General features: G+C 42.9%; 1 protein-coding gene across 5 annotated transcripts in view; it reads left to right on the forward strand.

Annotated features, from left to right (window-relative positions):
- CAB39L (calcium binding protein 39 like) overlaps nucleotides 1–13,841 on the forward strand; it is a 105,407-nt gene that overhangs the window by 51,127 nt on the left and 40,439 nt on the right. For all 5 annotated transcript variants that reach the window (XM_084622476.1, XM_084622478.1, XM_084622479.1 and 2 more), the window contains one exon: nucleotides 10,697–10,861. In XM_084622476.1, the coding sequence (XP_084478602.1) occupies nucleotides 10,697–10,861 (165 nt within the window). The remainder of the gene's footprint in view (nucleotides 1–10,696; nucleotides 10,862–13,841) is intronic.

The raw sequence follows: 13,841 nt of genomic DNA on the forward strand, positions 1-13,841 counted from the left end.
GGAAGTGAAAGAAAGCATTGTTGGAAACTGATTCTGTCTTGTTATCCAAGCTTAGTAAGGGGTCAAACAGGACCCAGAGGCTTTTCACAACTTTGACAAAGGGTGGCTGTGTGCCTTTAATGGAAGGTGGTGGAGACATCATCTTGGCCATCTTTTCAAAGCGTTTCCCCTTTCTGATCAGCACCACTTCAGTCTGATTTGGATTTAGTTTGAGCCCGCTGCTCTTTAACCAGGGCTAATTTCCTGTAAACATTCTGATGTGATGGTGCTGGTTGCATCTGTAGAGAATGAGATATATGTTTGAGTGTTAAAGGTGTTCTGTTGGCCGCACACCTTATGGCGTCTCACTGTCTCTCCTGGGTGTCTCATCTAGATATTTAAGAGAAGTAGGTATAGTGTGGATTCCTGTGGGACCTCACATGTGAGGCCTTGGAAGAGGAGGAGCAGTTACCCATCACCACTCACTGAGTTCTGCTGGAGAGAAACAAGTGAAACCACTGTAGTTCTGGGCCATGTACTCCTGTTATGTCCTGTAGGTGGAGTAGAGCTGGGCAAATAATTGTGGGGGGGGGGGGCGAGGGGGGGTTGGTTTGGTAGCCAAAGCAAAAAAATTAGTTTTGAACCAAAACTGATTGGTTTTATTTTTATTTTATTTTTATTTTTTGGTTTGGTTTGGGTTTTTTTCCCTTGCTGAAATGAAAAACCCAAACTTGTTTTCCCCGAGTTGAACAAAATGTTTTGAACATCTTTTTGAAATGACATTTAAACAAAATGGTTCATTTTGACTTTTTTTGAAAAATTTCCCCTTCATATTTTATTCAGCCAAAATTTACCAAATTTCGTAAATTAATTCTGGTCATTCTGAAATCGTATTTTTTAGCAAATTTGCTATTTGACTGAAAAATTTTGCCCAGCTTTAGTGAGCAAGGCCCAGGGCTGCCAAGGGCTGCTCTTGCCCCCACCCCAGCAGGTGGAGGGTCTGTGGCTCCCAGTCTCCTCTGGCTCTGGGGGCGGGGTCTTGGTCAGAAGGGGCGGGGCCTTGTTTTCCACTGTGGTAAAGGCTGCAGAGAAGTTTCCATGCTCACACTGCTGGATCTTACCTGTGTCTCTGGCCATAAAATGTTGGCACATTTAGTGCCATTAGAGCTGTTTTTGTGCTGTGCTGTAGTCTGAATCCTGATTGTGAAGCATCCCCAGTGTTGGCTGATGTCATTTTGAAGCTTGATGGCTATTTCTTTCTCAGTTATTTCCTCCAGGAACCGGAAGTTGAGATCTTCAGGGTCAAGTGTTGACTTTTTGAGGATTTGGCAACACAATTGCATTTTTCAAGGAGTTTGGTAGGTGTGCTTCTCTAAAGAACAAGGTGTTGATTATTTCCATTATTAGTGGCTATAGTTTTTTCTTTTGTTGGCTTTTACCAGCCAGGTGGGGCCTGGGTCCGTTTTACAGATTGTGACTCTAATTTTTTCATGGCTTCGGCATGTGTGTTGGGGCCAAATACATATATAATCTGGTCAGGAATGGAATTTTCTTTCCCATTTAGCTCCATACATATTCGGTTGATCTAATCAGTGAAATTTGCTGACATCTCTTCTCAAGGGCTGATTCTTGGGTCTGGTGTCTGGGTTATGCAGCCTGGGTTGATTGTCCAGTTCACGATGCGTAGGGCCCTTCCAAATTCATGACCATGAAGAATGTGTCATGGACTGTGAAATCTGATCTCCCCCATGAAATCTGGTCTTTGTGAAATCTGTATGGTATAAGGTAAAAATACACAAATGTCCCTGCCCCGTGGGCCCCCGCCCAGGGCAGGAGGGTTTGTGGCTCCCCACAGGTATCCGCGCAGCTCTTTCCCCGACCTGGCTCTGGCCAGGGGATGGGGCCTTGGAGCCGTAGCCCAGCCATGGTAAGAGCCGTACGGCCAGGCAGCTGAGGGAGCTATGGATCCTTCACCTGCCCAGGGGGCTGGGACACAAGCCAAGGGCTGCTCTTGCCACCCCCCCCCCCCAGCAGGTGGAGGGTCTGTGGCTCCCAGCTGGCTCTGGGGGCAGGGCCTTGGTCAGAAGGGGCAGGGCCTCAGGCGGAAGGGGTGGGGAGGGGGAGGGACCCTGGCCCCCCTACTTTTGAGAGGGCTCTGCTGCCCCTGCATTCCATGCCACCCTTACTTCTGTGCTGCTGTCTTCAGAGCTGGACTCCTGGCTAGCAACCTCTGCTCTCCGGCCACCCAGTTCTGAGGGCAGAGCCGCAGCCAGCAGCAGAGCAGAAGTAAGGACAGCAATACCGCAACCACCCTACAATAACCTTGCGACCCCTCCCTCCATCCTGTTTTTGGATCAGGACCCCTACAGTTACAACACTGAAATTTCAGTTTTAAATATCTGAAATCGTGAAATCTATTATTTTAAAAATCCTATGACCGTGAAATTGACCAAAATGGACTGTGAATTTGGTAGGGGCCCTAACAACGCGAAAGAGCTCTGCTGGCTGCGGGTCTGTGCATTGATTGTGCAGGAATAGATGTCTCCTTTCCTGCAGTGGTGCAGTTCTGACTGTTGTATGTGCTGCTGACAGATACATTCAGTGCATCACTGGCACTATACCTACCTACCTGTGCGCTTTATCTGCTATAGCTCATCTATGAATCATGGTGATCTTTTTGGTCACTGGTGGCAGTGGGTAGCTTAAGAATAAGGCATCAATGGTGGGCGTCTGTTTGGAAAACAAAACCACTTACAGATTCAATTCCCAATACCATCATCATATCCCAGCCAAAACTTAATAAGAGGAATATTTAACAGCATTTCTGTAACACACAATTCCAAGTACTTGTAACCAACCTACTAACTACATTTACTAACAACTTTCAGTTAATCTCTGAGGTGCCTTACTCTGTTGCTTTGATTTAGGGTCTCCCTTGAAATACCAGTACTGCCGTTATCAGGAGGCAATAACTTTATTTGTTCTCACAGTGTTATGTCCTGGGCCTCAGTTATCTTGACCTGTTGCAGTTGTTGCCTGTCTGAGACCTTCTCAGGCAAAATGGCAAACTCAGTGTCCTTCATCTCCCTCCCTTCTGGAAGTTGGAGAAGGTGTCATCAATTCATCCTTGGCATATGTCTGTCTGGGACGGCAATTTCATAATACCACAGGGCAACCTCATATGCCACCTCCACTGCTTGCAACTATTTATTCCCAACATAGATGCATCTTGCATAAGTTTCATGAAGTGATGGCAGCTCTCAGGGCCACAAATCTTATTGCTTTTTTTTGTTTAGCTTTATCTGTCTTTTACTTCTGCAAATCTCCAGTGAATCTGACATCAGCTTCTCCCATTTTTGTTCTCAGTTTTCTGTTAAACAAAAGGCCTGCAGGGGACAAACCATGTTTCACTGGTGCTATTATGTAATTTAGCGGTGCTAAATACAGATCAGACTCTGACTCCGCAAACTTTTTCCTTGGGTCCTTTTATTTTAACACCATTTTCCATCAACCCATTGGACTGGAGATAATGGAGACAAGTGGTTAGAAGTCTAAACCCAAACTTCACTGCAAACTGCTTAAATTTATACACACTAAACTGTGGCTCATTGTCTGGCATTACTATGTCAGATATACCATGTCTAGCAAAAGATTTGATATTCTGTGATGAAATGGGAATTCTGTCTGTACCATTTCTTAATTGTGGGTGACTTTATGAAATTGTATACATCATATATGAAATTACTATGTCATGGAAAGCTTATATGTATGTGGATCCCCCTGTGAGTTAGCCGGATTGTGTGATATCTCTGCTAGGCCAGAGACAATGGTCAATGATCAACGATTAAAAATAAAACACCTTTGGACAATGGGTTTGCTCTACTGGGAGAAGACACTTCCTCCTCTTGTCTGAAGGGGAGTGGGGAGAGTTTGGGAGTAATGGAAAATTACCACAAGGCAGAACAAAAGAAGCAGGTAACCCCACCAGAAGTCTATAGAGGGACTTATGGGGGAGGGAACTGTGTGCTGGGGGAGAGGGGAAGGAGCTATTTGGCACCAGATTAAGCTGAGGGAGGCTGGTGCAGTGGCAGAGTAGTCAAGGGGGCGGAGGACCCTGCCTGACAGAACACAGATGGTATCCCCAGGGAAGGGTGAGCTAGTGAGGGGCATTGTGTTTAAGATACTTTATTGCTTTGTGTGATCTGTTGATAGATTGAACAAAGTGTGTGCATATGGGTTGACTGCTTCGCAGCTACTCCATGTTTCTGAGAGAGTTAAACTGTAAACCAGAAACTTCACTCCTTTGGCGTGAAACTCTGGGACAGGTGTATGTTTCAGTACTAGAGAGCTTGGAGGGTCAGTGCTGCACCCAAAAGGGCTAGACTGTTGGACAGTGGGTTCCAGCATTTGGAGGTGCAGGGGTTGTGTCCCAGAAAGAAGGTCTGTGCCTTGAGAGTGTGCGCAGGGATGCTGAGATTGGAGCGGTGGCTGGATTCTGTTCAGGCTTCAGGAGCTTGGAACACCCCTAGGAATCCAGAGCACCGAGGCTTGGATTCCCCTCAGAGCGGTCCTAGTGGGTGGCGAGGAAGGGGCGCATGCTAGGATCTGTGATACATGCACAATCTCTTGTTTAATGGTAGTATCTACTAGTAAAGCTATCTTGGGGTAGTGACAATAATAGTGTAGAACGAGCCCAGACTTTTTTCAATATAAATATAAACAAATGTATGCTTACTTTGCTCCAGGGGGATAATTTGCCTGTACCAACAAGGTAGGCTCTTTTGCTTGATGTGACCTGTATTTTTGGCATATGTGACAAGTCCTGCCGGCTTCCTCAATGTTGCCACTTATTTGAGGCTAGTATAAAACATTTCTAGCCCTTCTCTTAGGTTTTTCAAACCCTACATTAACTTCATGTATCCTTTTTAACATATTTTTGTGTAACACCTTAGGGATCACCATCCTCCTTTCTTTAAACAAAATCTCATCTAAGACTGAGGTGAACCAGTTCCCGAGGTACCCACAATGACAGGAAAATGATTTGAGATATACCCAGATAATCCGGGTCAGTAACTTGCACCAACACACTGCAGAGGAAGGTGAAAAACCTCCAATCTCACCTGGGGGGGAAAAATCCCTTTCCAACCCTATATTTTGAGTGTGTGAGCAAGAAGCAGCCATCAAAACATGAGAGAGAATGCTCGGTGCCATCTCAGAGCCTTGGTGCACATGGTCCGGTGTCCCATCTCCAACCATGGCCATCATGCTTCAGAGAAAGGAAGTTTAAAAAGCAAAGCGAAAACACTGGGGGAGGAGGGACTCATCCCTTCCTGACCTCTGCAGGTGTCCGGTTGAAATCCTGAAGCGTGAGATTTTAGGAACATAAGCCCGAAGGGAGCCCAGGGCTGTTGAACCTTGCCCTCTGCCATCACCAACAATAAGATGATATCACAGAAGTCACAAATTCCATGACCTTTTCCACTTCAGCCCAGGGACGATGGTGCCAGAGCTCCTAGTCACCATGGATGCCATGGGGGCTACAGAGCTCTCAGCCGCCACAGGGCTCCAGCTTTCTTCCTCCCCACCCTCTGGCTTCAGTCGTTCCCCCATCAATCCACCCCCTTAATTTTAGTAAAAGTCAGACAGGTCAGATGGCTTCCATGAATTTTTGTTTGTTGCTCGCGACCTGTCTGACTTTTTTACTAAAAATAACCCTGACAAAATCTTAACCTTAACCATCACAAGCAACCCTTTCATAAAATTGCCCTCCTAAATTTGTTCAGTTGCAAAATTGGTTCTTCAGCTTTAGATCAGTCACAAATTCTTCTATAGTTTTTCTTTTCTTCCCTCAAGTTAAAAACATAACTCTCAGATGTACGTAGAATGTAGAACTCAAATTTTTGTAATACAGTTTCATTGTTAGCCACCTGTCCGAGTTAACTGAAAACTGTAAAACATCAAACGAATCAGAACCTGCTGTTGTCAGAAATAAGGTTGTCTTCTGACTGTCTTCCTTTTCACTGGCACCCATTGATTGTAATTAATTAAGGGCTGTTTACATTTCTTCCAAGATGTCTTCCATATTTCTGTAAAGCTTCAGGTCTGATGGAGCTTTTATCTGCTCATTCTTCCACTCAGATTATTTTCTTTCATTTCTATTTACTTCTGATACAACACAGAATCATAAAAACGTACGGCTGGAAGGGACTTAGAGAAGTCATTGAGTCCAGCCCCCTGTGCTGTGGCAGGACCAAATAAACCTAGACCATCCCTGACAGGCGATTGTCCAACTTGTTTTTAAAAGCTTCCAATAATGGGGACTCCATAGTCTCCTTTGGAAGCCTATTCCAGAGCTTAACTACCCTTACAGTTAGAAAATTTTTCCTAATATCTAACTTAAATCTCCCTTGCTGCATATTAAGCCTGTTAGTGGCTTAAGTGGACATGGAGAACAACTGATCGCCGTCCTCTTTATAACAGCCCTTCACATATTGGAAAACTATTATCAGGTGTCCCCTTCCCCCCAAGTCGTCTTCTCTCAAGACCAAACATGCCCAGTTTTTTTTAACCTTTCCTCATAGGTCAGGTTTTCTAAAAACCTTTTATCATTTTTGTTGCTCTCCTCTCAACTCTTTCCACTTGTCCACATCTTTCCTAAATTGTGGTCCCCAGAACTGGACACAGTACTCCAGCTGGGGCCTCACCAGCGCTGTGTCCAATGGCACAATTGGCTTCTGTGTCTTTCTTACAACCCTCCTGTTAATACACCCCAGAATCATATCAGCTTTCTGTGCAGCTGCATTACATTGACGACTCATATTCAGTTTGTGGTCAACTATAGCCACCAGATCCTTTTCAGCACTACTACCACATTTTGTAGTTATACATTTGATTTATCCTTCCTAAGTGAAGTACTTTTCACTTGTCTTTATTGAATTTCATCTTGATATTTAATAATCAATTTAGGCCCAAGATGCTTGAAAGAGAACCTCTTTGTTCAGTGATACAGTTCCCCAACTGTCTCTGCATCACAGAACATGGGTATCTGCTGCACCCCTACCCCGGACTTCCAGTTTGGGAAGCTAAGCAATTTAAAGTCACAGTTCCAAAATCCACAGTCTGTAGCTACTAGGTGGTGTAGGTTTCTCTTGTCCTTTGCTTCTTGGATCATATGGATGTACTCAGATACTTTTGTTCCTGGAACAGAATGTCTTCTGCATATAAGGCTGGAGTGGCATTCCCTCCAAGGAACAAAATGCTTGTGTACTTCAGCAATGGGAGCTATTATAAAGAACTGTGAAGCTTAAATACAAGTGGCAAAATAGAGGCTAGAAATGATCTTTAAATTAAGGACCTGCATTTGAGGCTTCGGGGTCTCCCTGCACATAGATTATGAGGCTTCAGTCTGGAGAAGAGGCCCTTAAACTTGGCTAGGAATAGGCTATTGTAGGGTGACCAGATGTCCCTATTTTATAGGGACAGTCGCAATATTTGGAACTTTTTCTTATATAGGCGCCTATTACACACTCCCTGTCCTGATTTTTCACACTTTCTGTCTGGTCACCCTAGGCCATGATAAGAGCACTTATCCTTTTGCTGGAGGATAGTATGTGAAAGCCAAATTGCAGTGTATCCAAGAGGGAATAAAAGATGTTGAATTCATCAGTGTAGATCTCATGTGCAAGGAGTTTAGAGGTGAAGGAGAGGAGGGATATGAGACAGATGAAGAAAGAATTGGAGTCAAGATGCTGTGTAACTCCCAGGTTTTTTTAATTTGTTTGTTTTTCCTTTAAATTTATTTACTTTCCTATCTATAGCTCTACAATTAAAGTCTGAATCTTGCAGAGATTTTCTGCCTGGCAGAAAGGACTATTTATGTTTAGAGAGAAAAGCGAGGTGGTGATTCATTTTTTTTGTTTTGTTTTGTGTTTTACTGCAAAATGCCAGAAATTTTCACACCCAGCTAAGCAGAACTGGTGAAAAGCCAAAAATGTACAGGTTTTGCTTCGGATATGAAAATATTTGCACAGCTTTCATAAAGACTTAGATTTTCAATTCACAAAATGACATCCCTGTTTCTAAGCCCTTTTGTACTCTGTGTGATAGCTCTAGTGATGTACCATTAACCTTTGATGGTTAGAAATAGGCATGTTTTTAGAGTGAGCTCTCTTAATCAAAGATGGTGACCTTGAGAAATGTTTGAGAAAAGAAAGCCTTCTATTGTGGCTAAATAAAACTTTAATTGGGAAGGGAATGTAGATTAATCTCATCACACATTGACCTGCAACCAGGGCAACTGCAAACCTGGTACAGTTAGGACGTAAATAGTATTTGTTGTTTTATATAGTGCGAGTGCATGCTGGAAGCTTTCCAGTTCGGTATGAAATCCGGGGGGGGGAGGGGCGGCTGATTCCAGTCTCTCTCTCCTGTAAACTTGGATTAATTCCATTGGAGTTAATAGAGTTGTATAAGTGTAATGGTGGTGTGACATCAGCCCCAACTCAAAGTCTCTACCTTGAAGTGCTTACAATCTATATATCGTGTGGTTTTCTACAGCGTGTGGTGGGGATTATTTATGTAGCTTTATCATCTTGTTCTTTCAAACATTGAAAGACTTTTCATTCAGTAGAAACTATACTCCTAGGGGAAATCTGTTCTACTGCGCATGTGCAGAATTTATGTCCCCCGCAGACATCTTTGCTTCCACACAGAACAACGACTTTCTGATAGGGAAGCAAAGGGAAGCCACAAGAGCAGTCATGTGACCCTCCCCAGCAGTATGTTTTGGGTGCCCAGGGCAGTCAGCAGAGAGGTAAATCACTATGGGGCAGAGGGCAGGACTGGGGACCCCCCCCCCAGGCTCCCATGCTTCCTGCACCCATCACTCCTCAGCTGCAGAGGGATCCTTGTACAGGGAGCTGCTCCCCCATCTGCCCAACACCCATGTATCCAGACCCCCTCCAATGAGCCCCACTCCCCCTGCACCTGAATCACCCCAATGAGCCACCCACACCTGAATCCACACACTACCAAGCCCCAACCAGCTGCACATGGATCCCCACCTCACTGAGCTCCCCACACCCAGATCCCCCTGCTGAGCTGTATCACCCCCACATCCAGACCTCTCCTTGCTGAGCCACAGCTACCTTCGCCTGGACTCCTTGCAGAGTCCCATTACTGTTTCACCCAGAACCCCGCAACAAGTCCCTATGCATTCAGATTTCCCCACTGAGCTGCCCACACCCAGATTGCCCGACACAGAACCCTCTCAACCCACACCTATGTCCCCTCTCACGAAGCCCCTCCACATTTGAATTCTGTCTTGCTGAGCCTGCCTGCCCACACCTGGTGCATCTGGCATGGAGGAGCAGGGCCCTGCGGTGTTGCGTTGGGGTGTTTCATTGCGGAGCAGCCAGTGGTCTCTGCTCCCCAATGCCATGCTCGAGCCTCCACATTTATTTGACAAATAAATAAAATTTGCAGAATTTTAAAATATCGTGCGCAGAATTTTAATTTTTTTGGCACAGAATGCCCTCAGGAATAAAACTAGAGATGGGCTCAGACCAGAAGTCTGGCTCTGAATATTTGAAGACTGGATGTTCTTCTAAAAGATGTGCTCTAGGAATTATTTTGGGGAAGTTCTATGGCCTGTGTTATACAGGAGGTCAGACTAGATGATCACAGTGGTCCCTTCTGGCCTTGGATTCTGCGAATAGCCACCAAAATTTGGAATGTTCAAAATCTTAACCTGTTTTTTAATCAGACTTTACAGATGGCTCCTGTCTCTCTTCTTGGCCAAACCAAAGCCCTGGATTCAAATACCTTCTAGTTTAGGAGTGGATCTGAAGCAACATCCAGATTTTGTATCTTGCACTTATGGTTGATGCACCTGAAAAGTTGTTCTCATCAAAAGTGTTTTAAAGTAAACTGTGAAGGAGTGGAGGAGGAAGGATATTTGGCTTTGGTTTTGCTTAGTGACAATTGTTTTGTTTTAGTGGAAGCAGGTTAGGTTGTTTACCTGCAATCTAGATATCTGTACACTCCATCGATAAGTTCCTAGTTAAAGGTAATGGGCCAGGCTTGCTGGTTGGTTTAGGGTCTAAGTGGCTAAAACAATGTCATGGGAAGAATAGGTTGCAGTGATGCAAACCTGACACTGTCTGTAAGGAGTTACTTGGCCAACTGTAGTGGGGCCAGTGCAGCCCCAAAAGTAGGGGGCTTTGGACGGAAAAGGAATATATCCAAGGCAGCTGGGAAGTGTGCTGATTCAGTGTGTCCTCCACACCTTCCACTTGCGAAGTTCTTGTGGAGTCCTTTGCTGGAAACTGGACGGAGGGTGGCAGCTGAAACATCCCCTGCCTTCATTTGGAGTGGATGCCTCCTGAAATGTAAAGGGGCCTTGCTACCACAGAGAAGTGTATCTTACACCTTTACCCCATTTTATACGTATTACACATATGAATATATGGTATGTTGCATTTAAGTTCACCAGCAGCTGAATTAGTCCATGGTTTTGCCTGAATAAGGGCTGCAGGATCCAGCGTGAATGTCCAGCCCCAGTTTATGCAAAAAATCTAGTAAACCATTTAATAACATTAACCATTTTTTTTGTACTGGAATCTGTTTGAAGCTTTGTTTGAACAGTTTTTCTTTACCAATTTTATTTACACTGTGGTTTGTTCATTCTTTAACTGTTAATGTCCTGTTTGATTACCAGGCATCAGAAGAAGTGTCAAAATCACTGCAAGCAATGAAGGAAATTCTGTGTGGTACTAGTGACAAGGAGCCACCTACGGAAACAGTGGCTCAGCTGGCACAAGAATTATACAACAGTGGCCTGCTAGTGACACTTATAGCCAACTTGCAGCTGATAGATTTTGAGGTAGGTCAATATTAGTTCTCTGAAAGGAAGAATTCCATCTTTTGATCCTGATAGTGTCATTTAGCTTAGTTGTAGTTTCCTAAAGTTTAACTGATTTGTGTAGCTAGGTCTTCCCAACACTCACTTTCACTATAAACTTTTAGACTTGCTGAAAGATGGGGGCTTTTTTCAACAGAATATTCCTTTGTTGTTGTGTAGTGATCAATATGCTGATACACAGGTGCCCTCTCTGTCTTAATTACACATGATGCATTAGATTCTTTCCCGGCAGAAGTCTATAGAGTGTCAGAATAACCAAGGGATGGACTGTTCAGATGCATAAGGCAATGGGATGCAAAATACTATTGAAAATATTATAATGCTGTTATCTACTTCAGTGGTGTACCCTCACCCTGAGCGGGTTAAATTCTTGGTCACACTATCTCTGAAAAGATACAGAATGAAAATAACCAGAGCCATAGAAACATTTCTTTATGAAAAGAGACTGAAGGGATTGAGACAGCTTAGTTGATAAAGGTATACAAAATAATGAATGGCTTGATAGATTGGATCAATCCTGTTTTCATTTCTCAGAGTAAAAGAATAAGGGGACATTAAATAAAATGGCAAGGCAGCAAACTGAATATTGGTAAAATAAGAGAATACGCAACTCGTAATTAGCCTTGGAAATTCATTGCCACGGTAGTATAACATTAAGGCAAAGAACTGCGAATAATTTAGAAAAGGATTAGACATTCATATGGACAATGAGAATATCTCCATTTACATTAGAAATTTATTAAAAATAATTTAGGATGGATATAAACCCTCGTAATCAATCTCTGACTAATGCAGGTTGGGAAGAAGCTTCCCTGTAGGGAGGTTATTCTAGAACTTCACTATAGCATTTCTTGCACTACCTATGAAGATGCTGTCAAAGACAAGATCCTGGACTAGAAAGGCTACTGTTCAGATCCCATATGGAAATTCCTGTGTTCCCACTTGCTCTGATGAATCATCACAAATAATTCAGCATGTTGGTGCAGGGTTAGAACTCAGGAATTCCGTACTTCCAGTCCTACAGGATGCTGACACAATGCTTCCCATTAGGCACAGTTTGAAGTAGGGGCACTAACTGAATTTGTTGTATGGGGAGCCTCAGAAATTAAAACCAGTTTCCAGGGAGCATCATCCTTTTATCTTGTTTCCCGGGGTGACTCTGTGCAATCCTATGGGAGTCGCCTTTTGTGTGAGTTCCTGTGCCCCATTTAATGGAAAGAACCATTTGTTGTGCTGTTACTTTCCGCCTCCTTTGAAAATGAATCAAGAGGAGGAACATTTTCCTCTGTGTGAAACTTGAAGTCCTTTAGAGCTGTAACGATGGCTTTCGCTGAATGCTGTAAGAAAAAAGTACTTGTGGTATTTCACTGGAAAATATGAAAAATATGCTCCCTCTCATGGCATTTCAGTGAGACTTAATGTTCATTTTGCAGTATTAAATGGCATGGCCTTGGGAGATTTATGTTCTAGGGATAGATTATTTTCATTTACTTTTTAATATAAAAATTCCATTGTCAACACAAGTTCCTTCCTCTCCCTCTATTTTTGAACTGATAGAGGTTTTTTTGATCATAGAATTTCTTAAGTTATTTCTCTTGCAGTTGCTAAATGTGTCAGTTGCTAAATGTTTTCTTTAAAATCAGAAAAATAATTCAGTAGTTTACAAACTGTAAAAAAAAATAAGACACCATCAGCATACAACTTCTCAAATCATGGGATAACTACTACTTCAAAAGCGTGGCATTCTGTATAGTTTATATCAAATGGGAAATATTCCTTGGCTTATTTCTCCAGAGTACAGTCTTCCAAGCCAGGACTGTCTGATGTGTCTACTATGCACCAGCAACTATGTGGTATTTATTATTACTTGTGAACAGAACTCTAAATACTTCACTTGTGAAATTAGCCTCATCCATGACAAAGTTATATAATCACACAGCAAAACTCTCTGCTTTGCCACAGGCGTTATTGTTACATTTCATCTGCTTGATTTGTCTATAACGCATCAGTAAAATGTAATTGAAAAGGAGTTTAGTAACCGTATATGCCCACTGTGTCTTCAGGTTTCCATAATTTTTTGAGTTTCTAAACTTTCCTAACCACATTTGAGCCTTATTTTGCTGTCTTCCAATTGTTACCCACGTATAACTGATTGAGTGTCTGTGCAATTCATTACTTGTTAGCATGCAAATGTGTTTTTTGTGTTTAATCCCCATTTGTACCGTTATAAATCATGTTAAAATCTGGGTTTTTTTTTTTTTTGAGGATTGATGCTCTTATAAAACAGGTTTCAGAGTAGCAGCCGTGTTAGTCTGTATTCGCAAAAAGAAAAGGAGTACTTGTGGCACCTTAGAGACTAACAAATTTATTTGAGCATAAGCTTTCATGATGCATCCGATGAAGTGAGTTGTAGCTCACGAAAGCTTATGCTCAAATAAATTTGTTAATTTCTAAGGTGCCACAAGTACTCCTTTTCTTATAAAACAGTGGAGATGGCCCTGAGCAGGAATCATGAACCCAAACACTACTGATCTTTGGGGAGTTCTCATTCGAATTCAGATCTGAACTTTATAACTTGGGCCAATAGCTACAAAAAGCTCTATTAGTTGGCTAATAAAGGGGGTGAGAAATAGCCAGTAGCAGAGGACAAGTGATAACATAAAACTGTTGCATTACAGAGATCCTACATTCATTTTCTTGTCTGCGATTCCTTTAAAATATCATATTGGCTTGAGTTGTTTTATGGCATAGGAATCTGGTAAATTATTATCCACATGATGAGTTTATTGTCCCTTGCTCATATCTAGTCGCTGTGCTTTGGCTTCAGTTTTGTCCCTCCTCTACTCTGCCTCTATTGTACCTTTCATTTTTCATTGTAAAGAGAATTTACATTGCAAATTCCACATAAAGGAAGCATTGCAAAATCACCTAATTCTTGCAT

This window comes from Lepidochelys olivacea (genome assembly GCF_965140295.1).
Source record: "Lepidochelys olivacea isolate rLepOli2 genome assembly, chromosome: 1".
Classification (NCBI taxonomy): domain Eukaryota; kingdom Metazoa; phylum Chordata; order Testudines; family Cheloniidae; genus Lepidochelys; species Lepidochelys olivacea.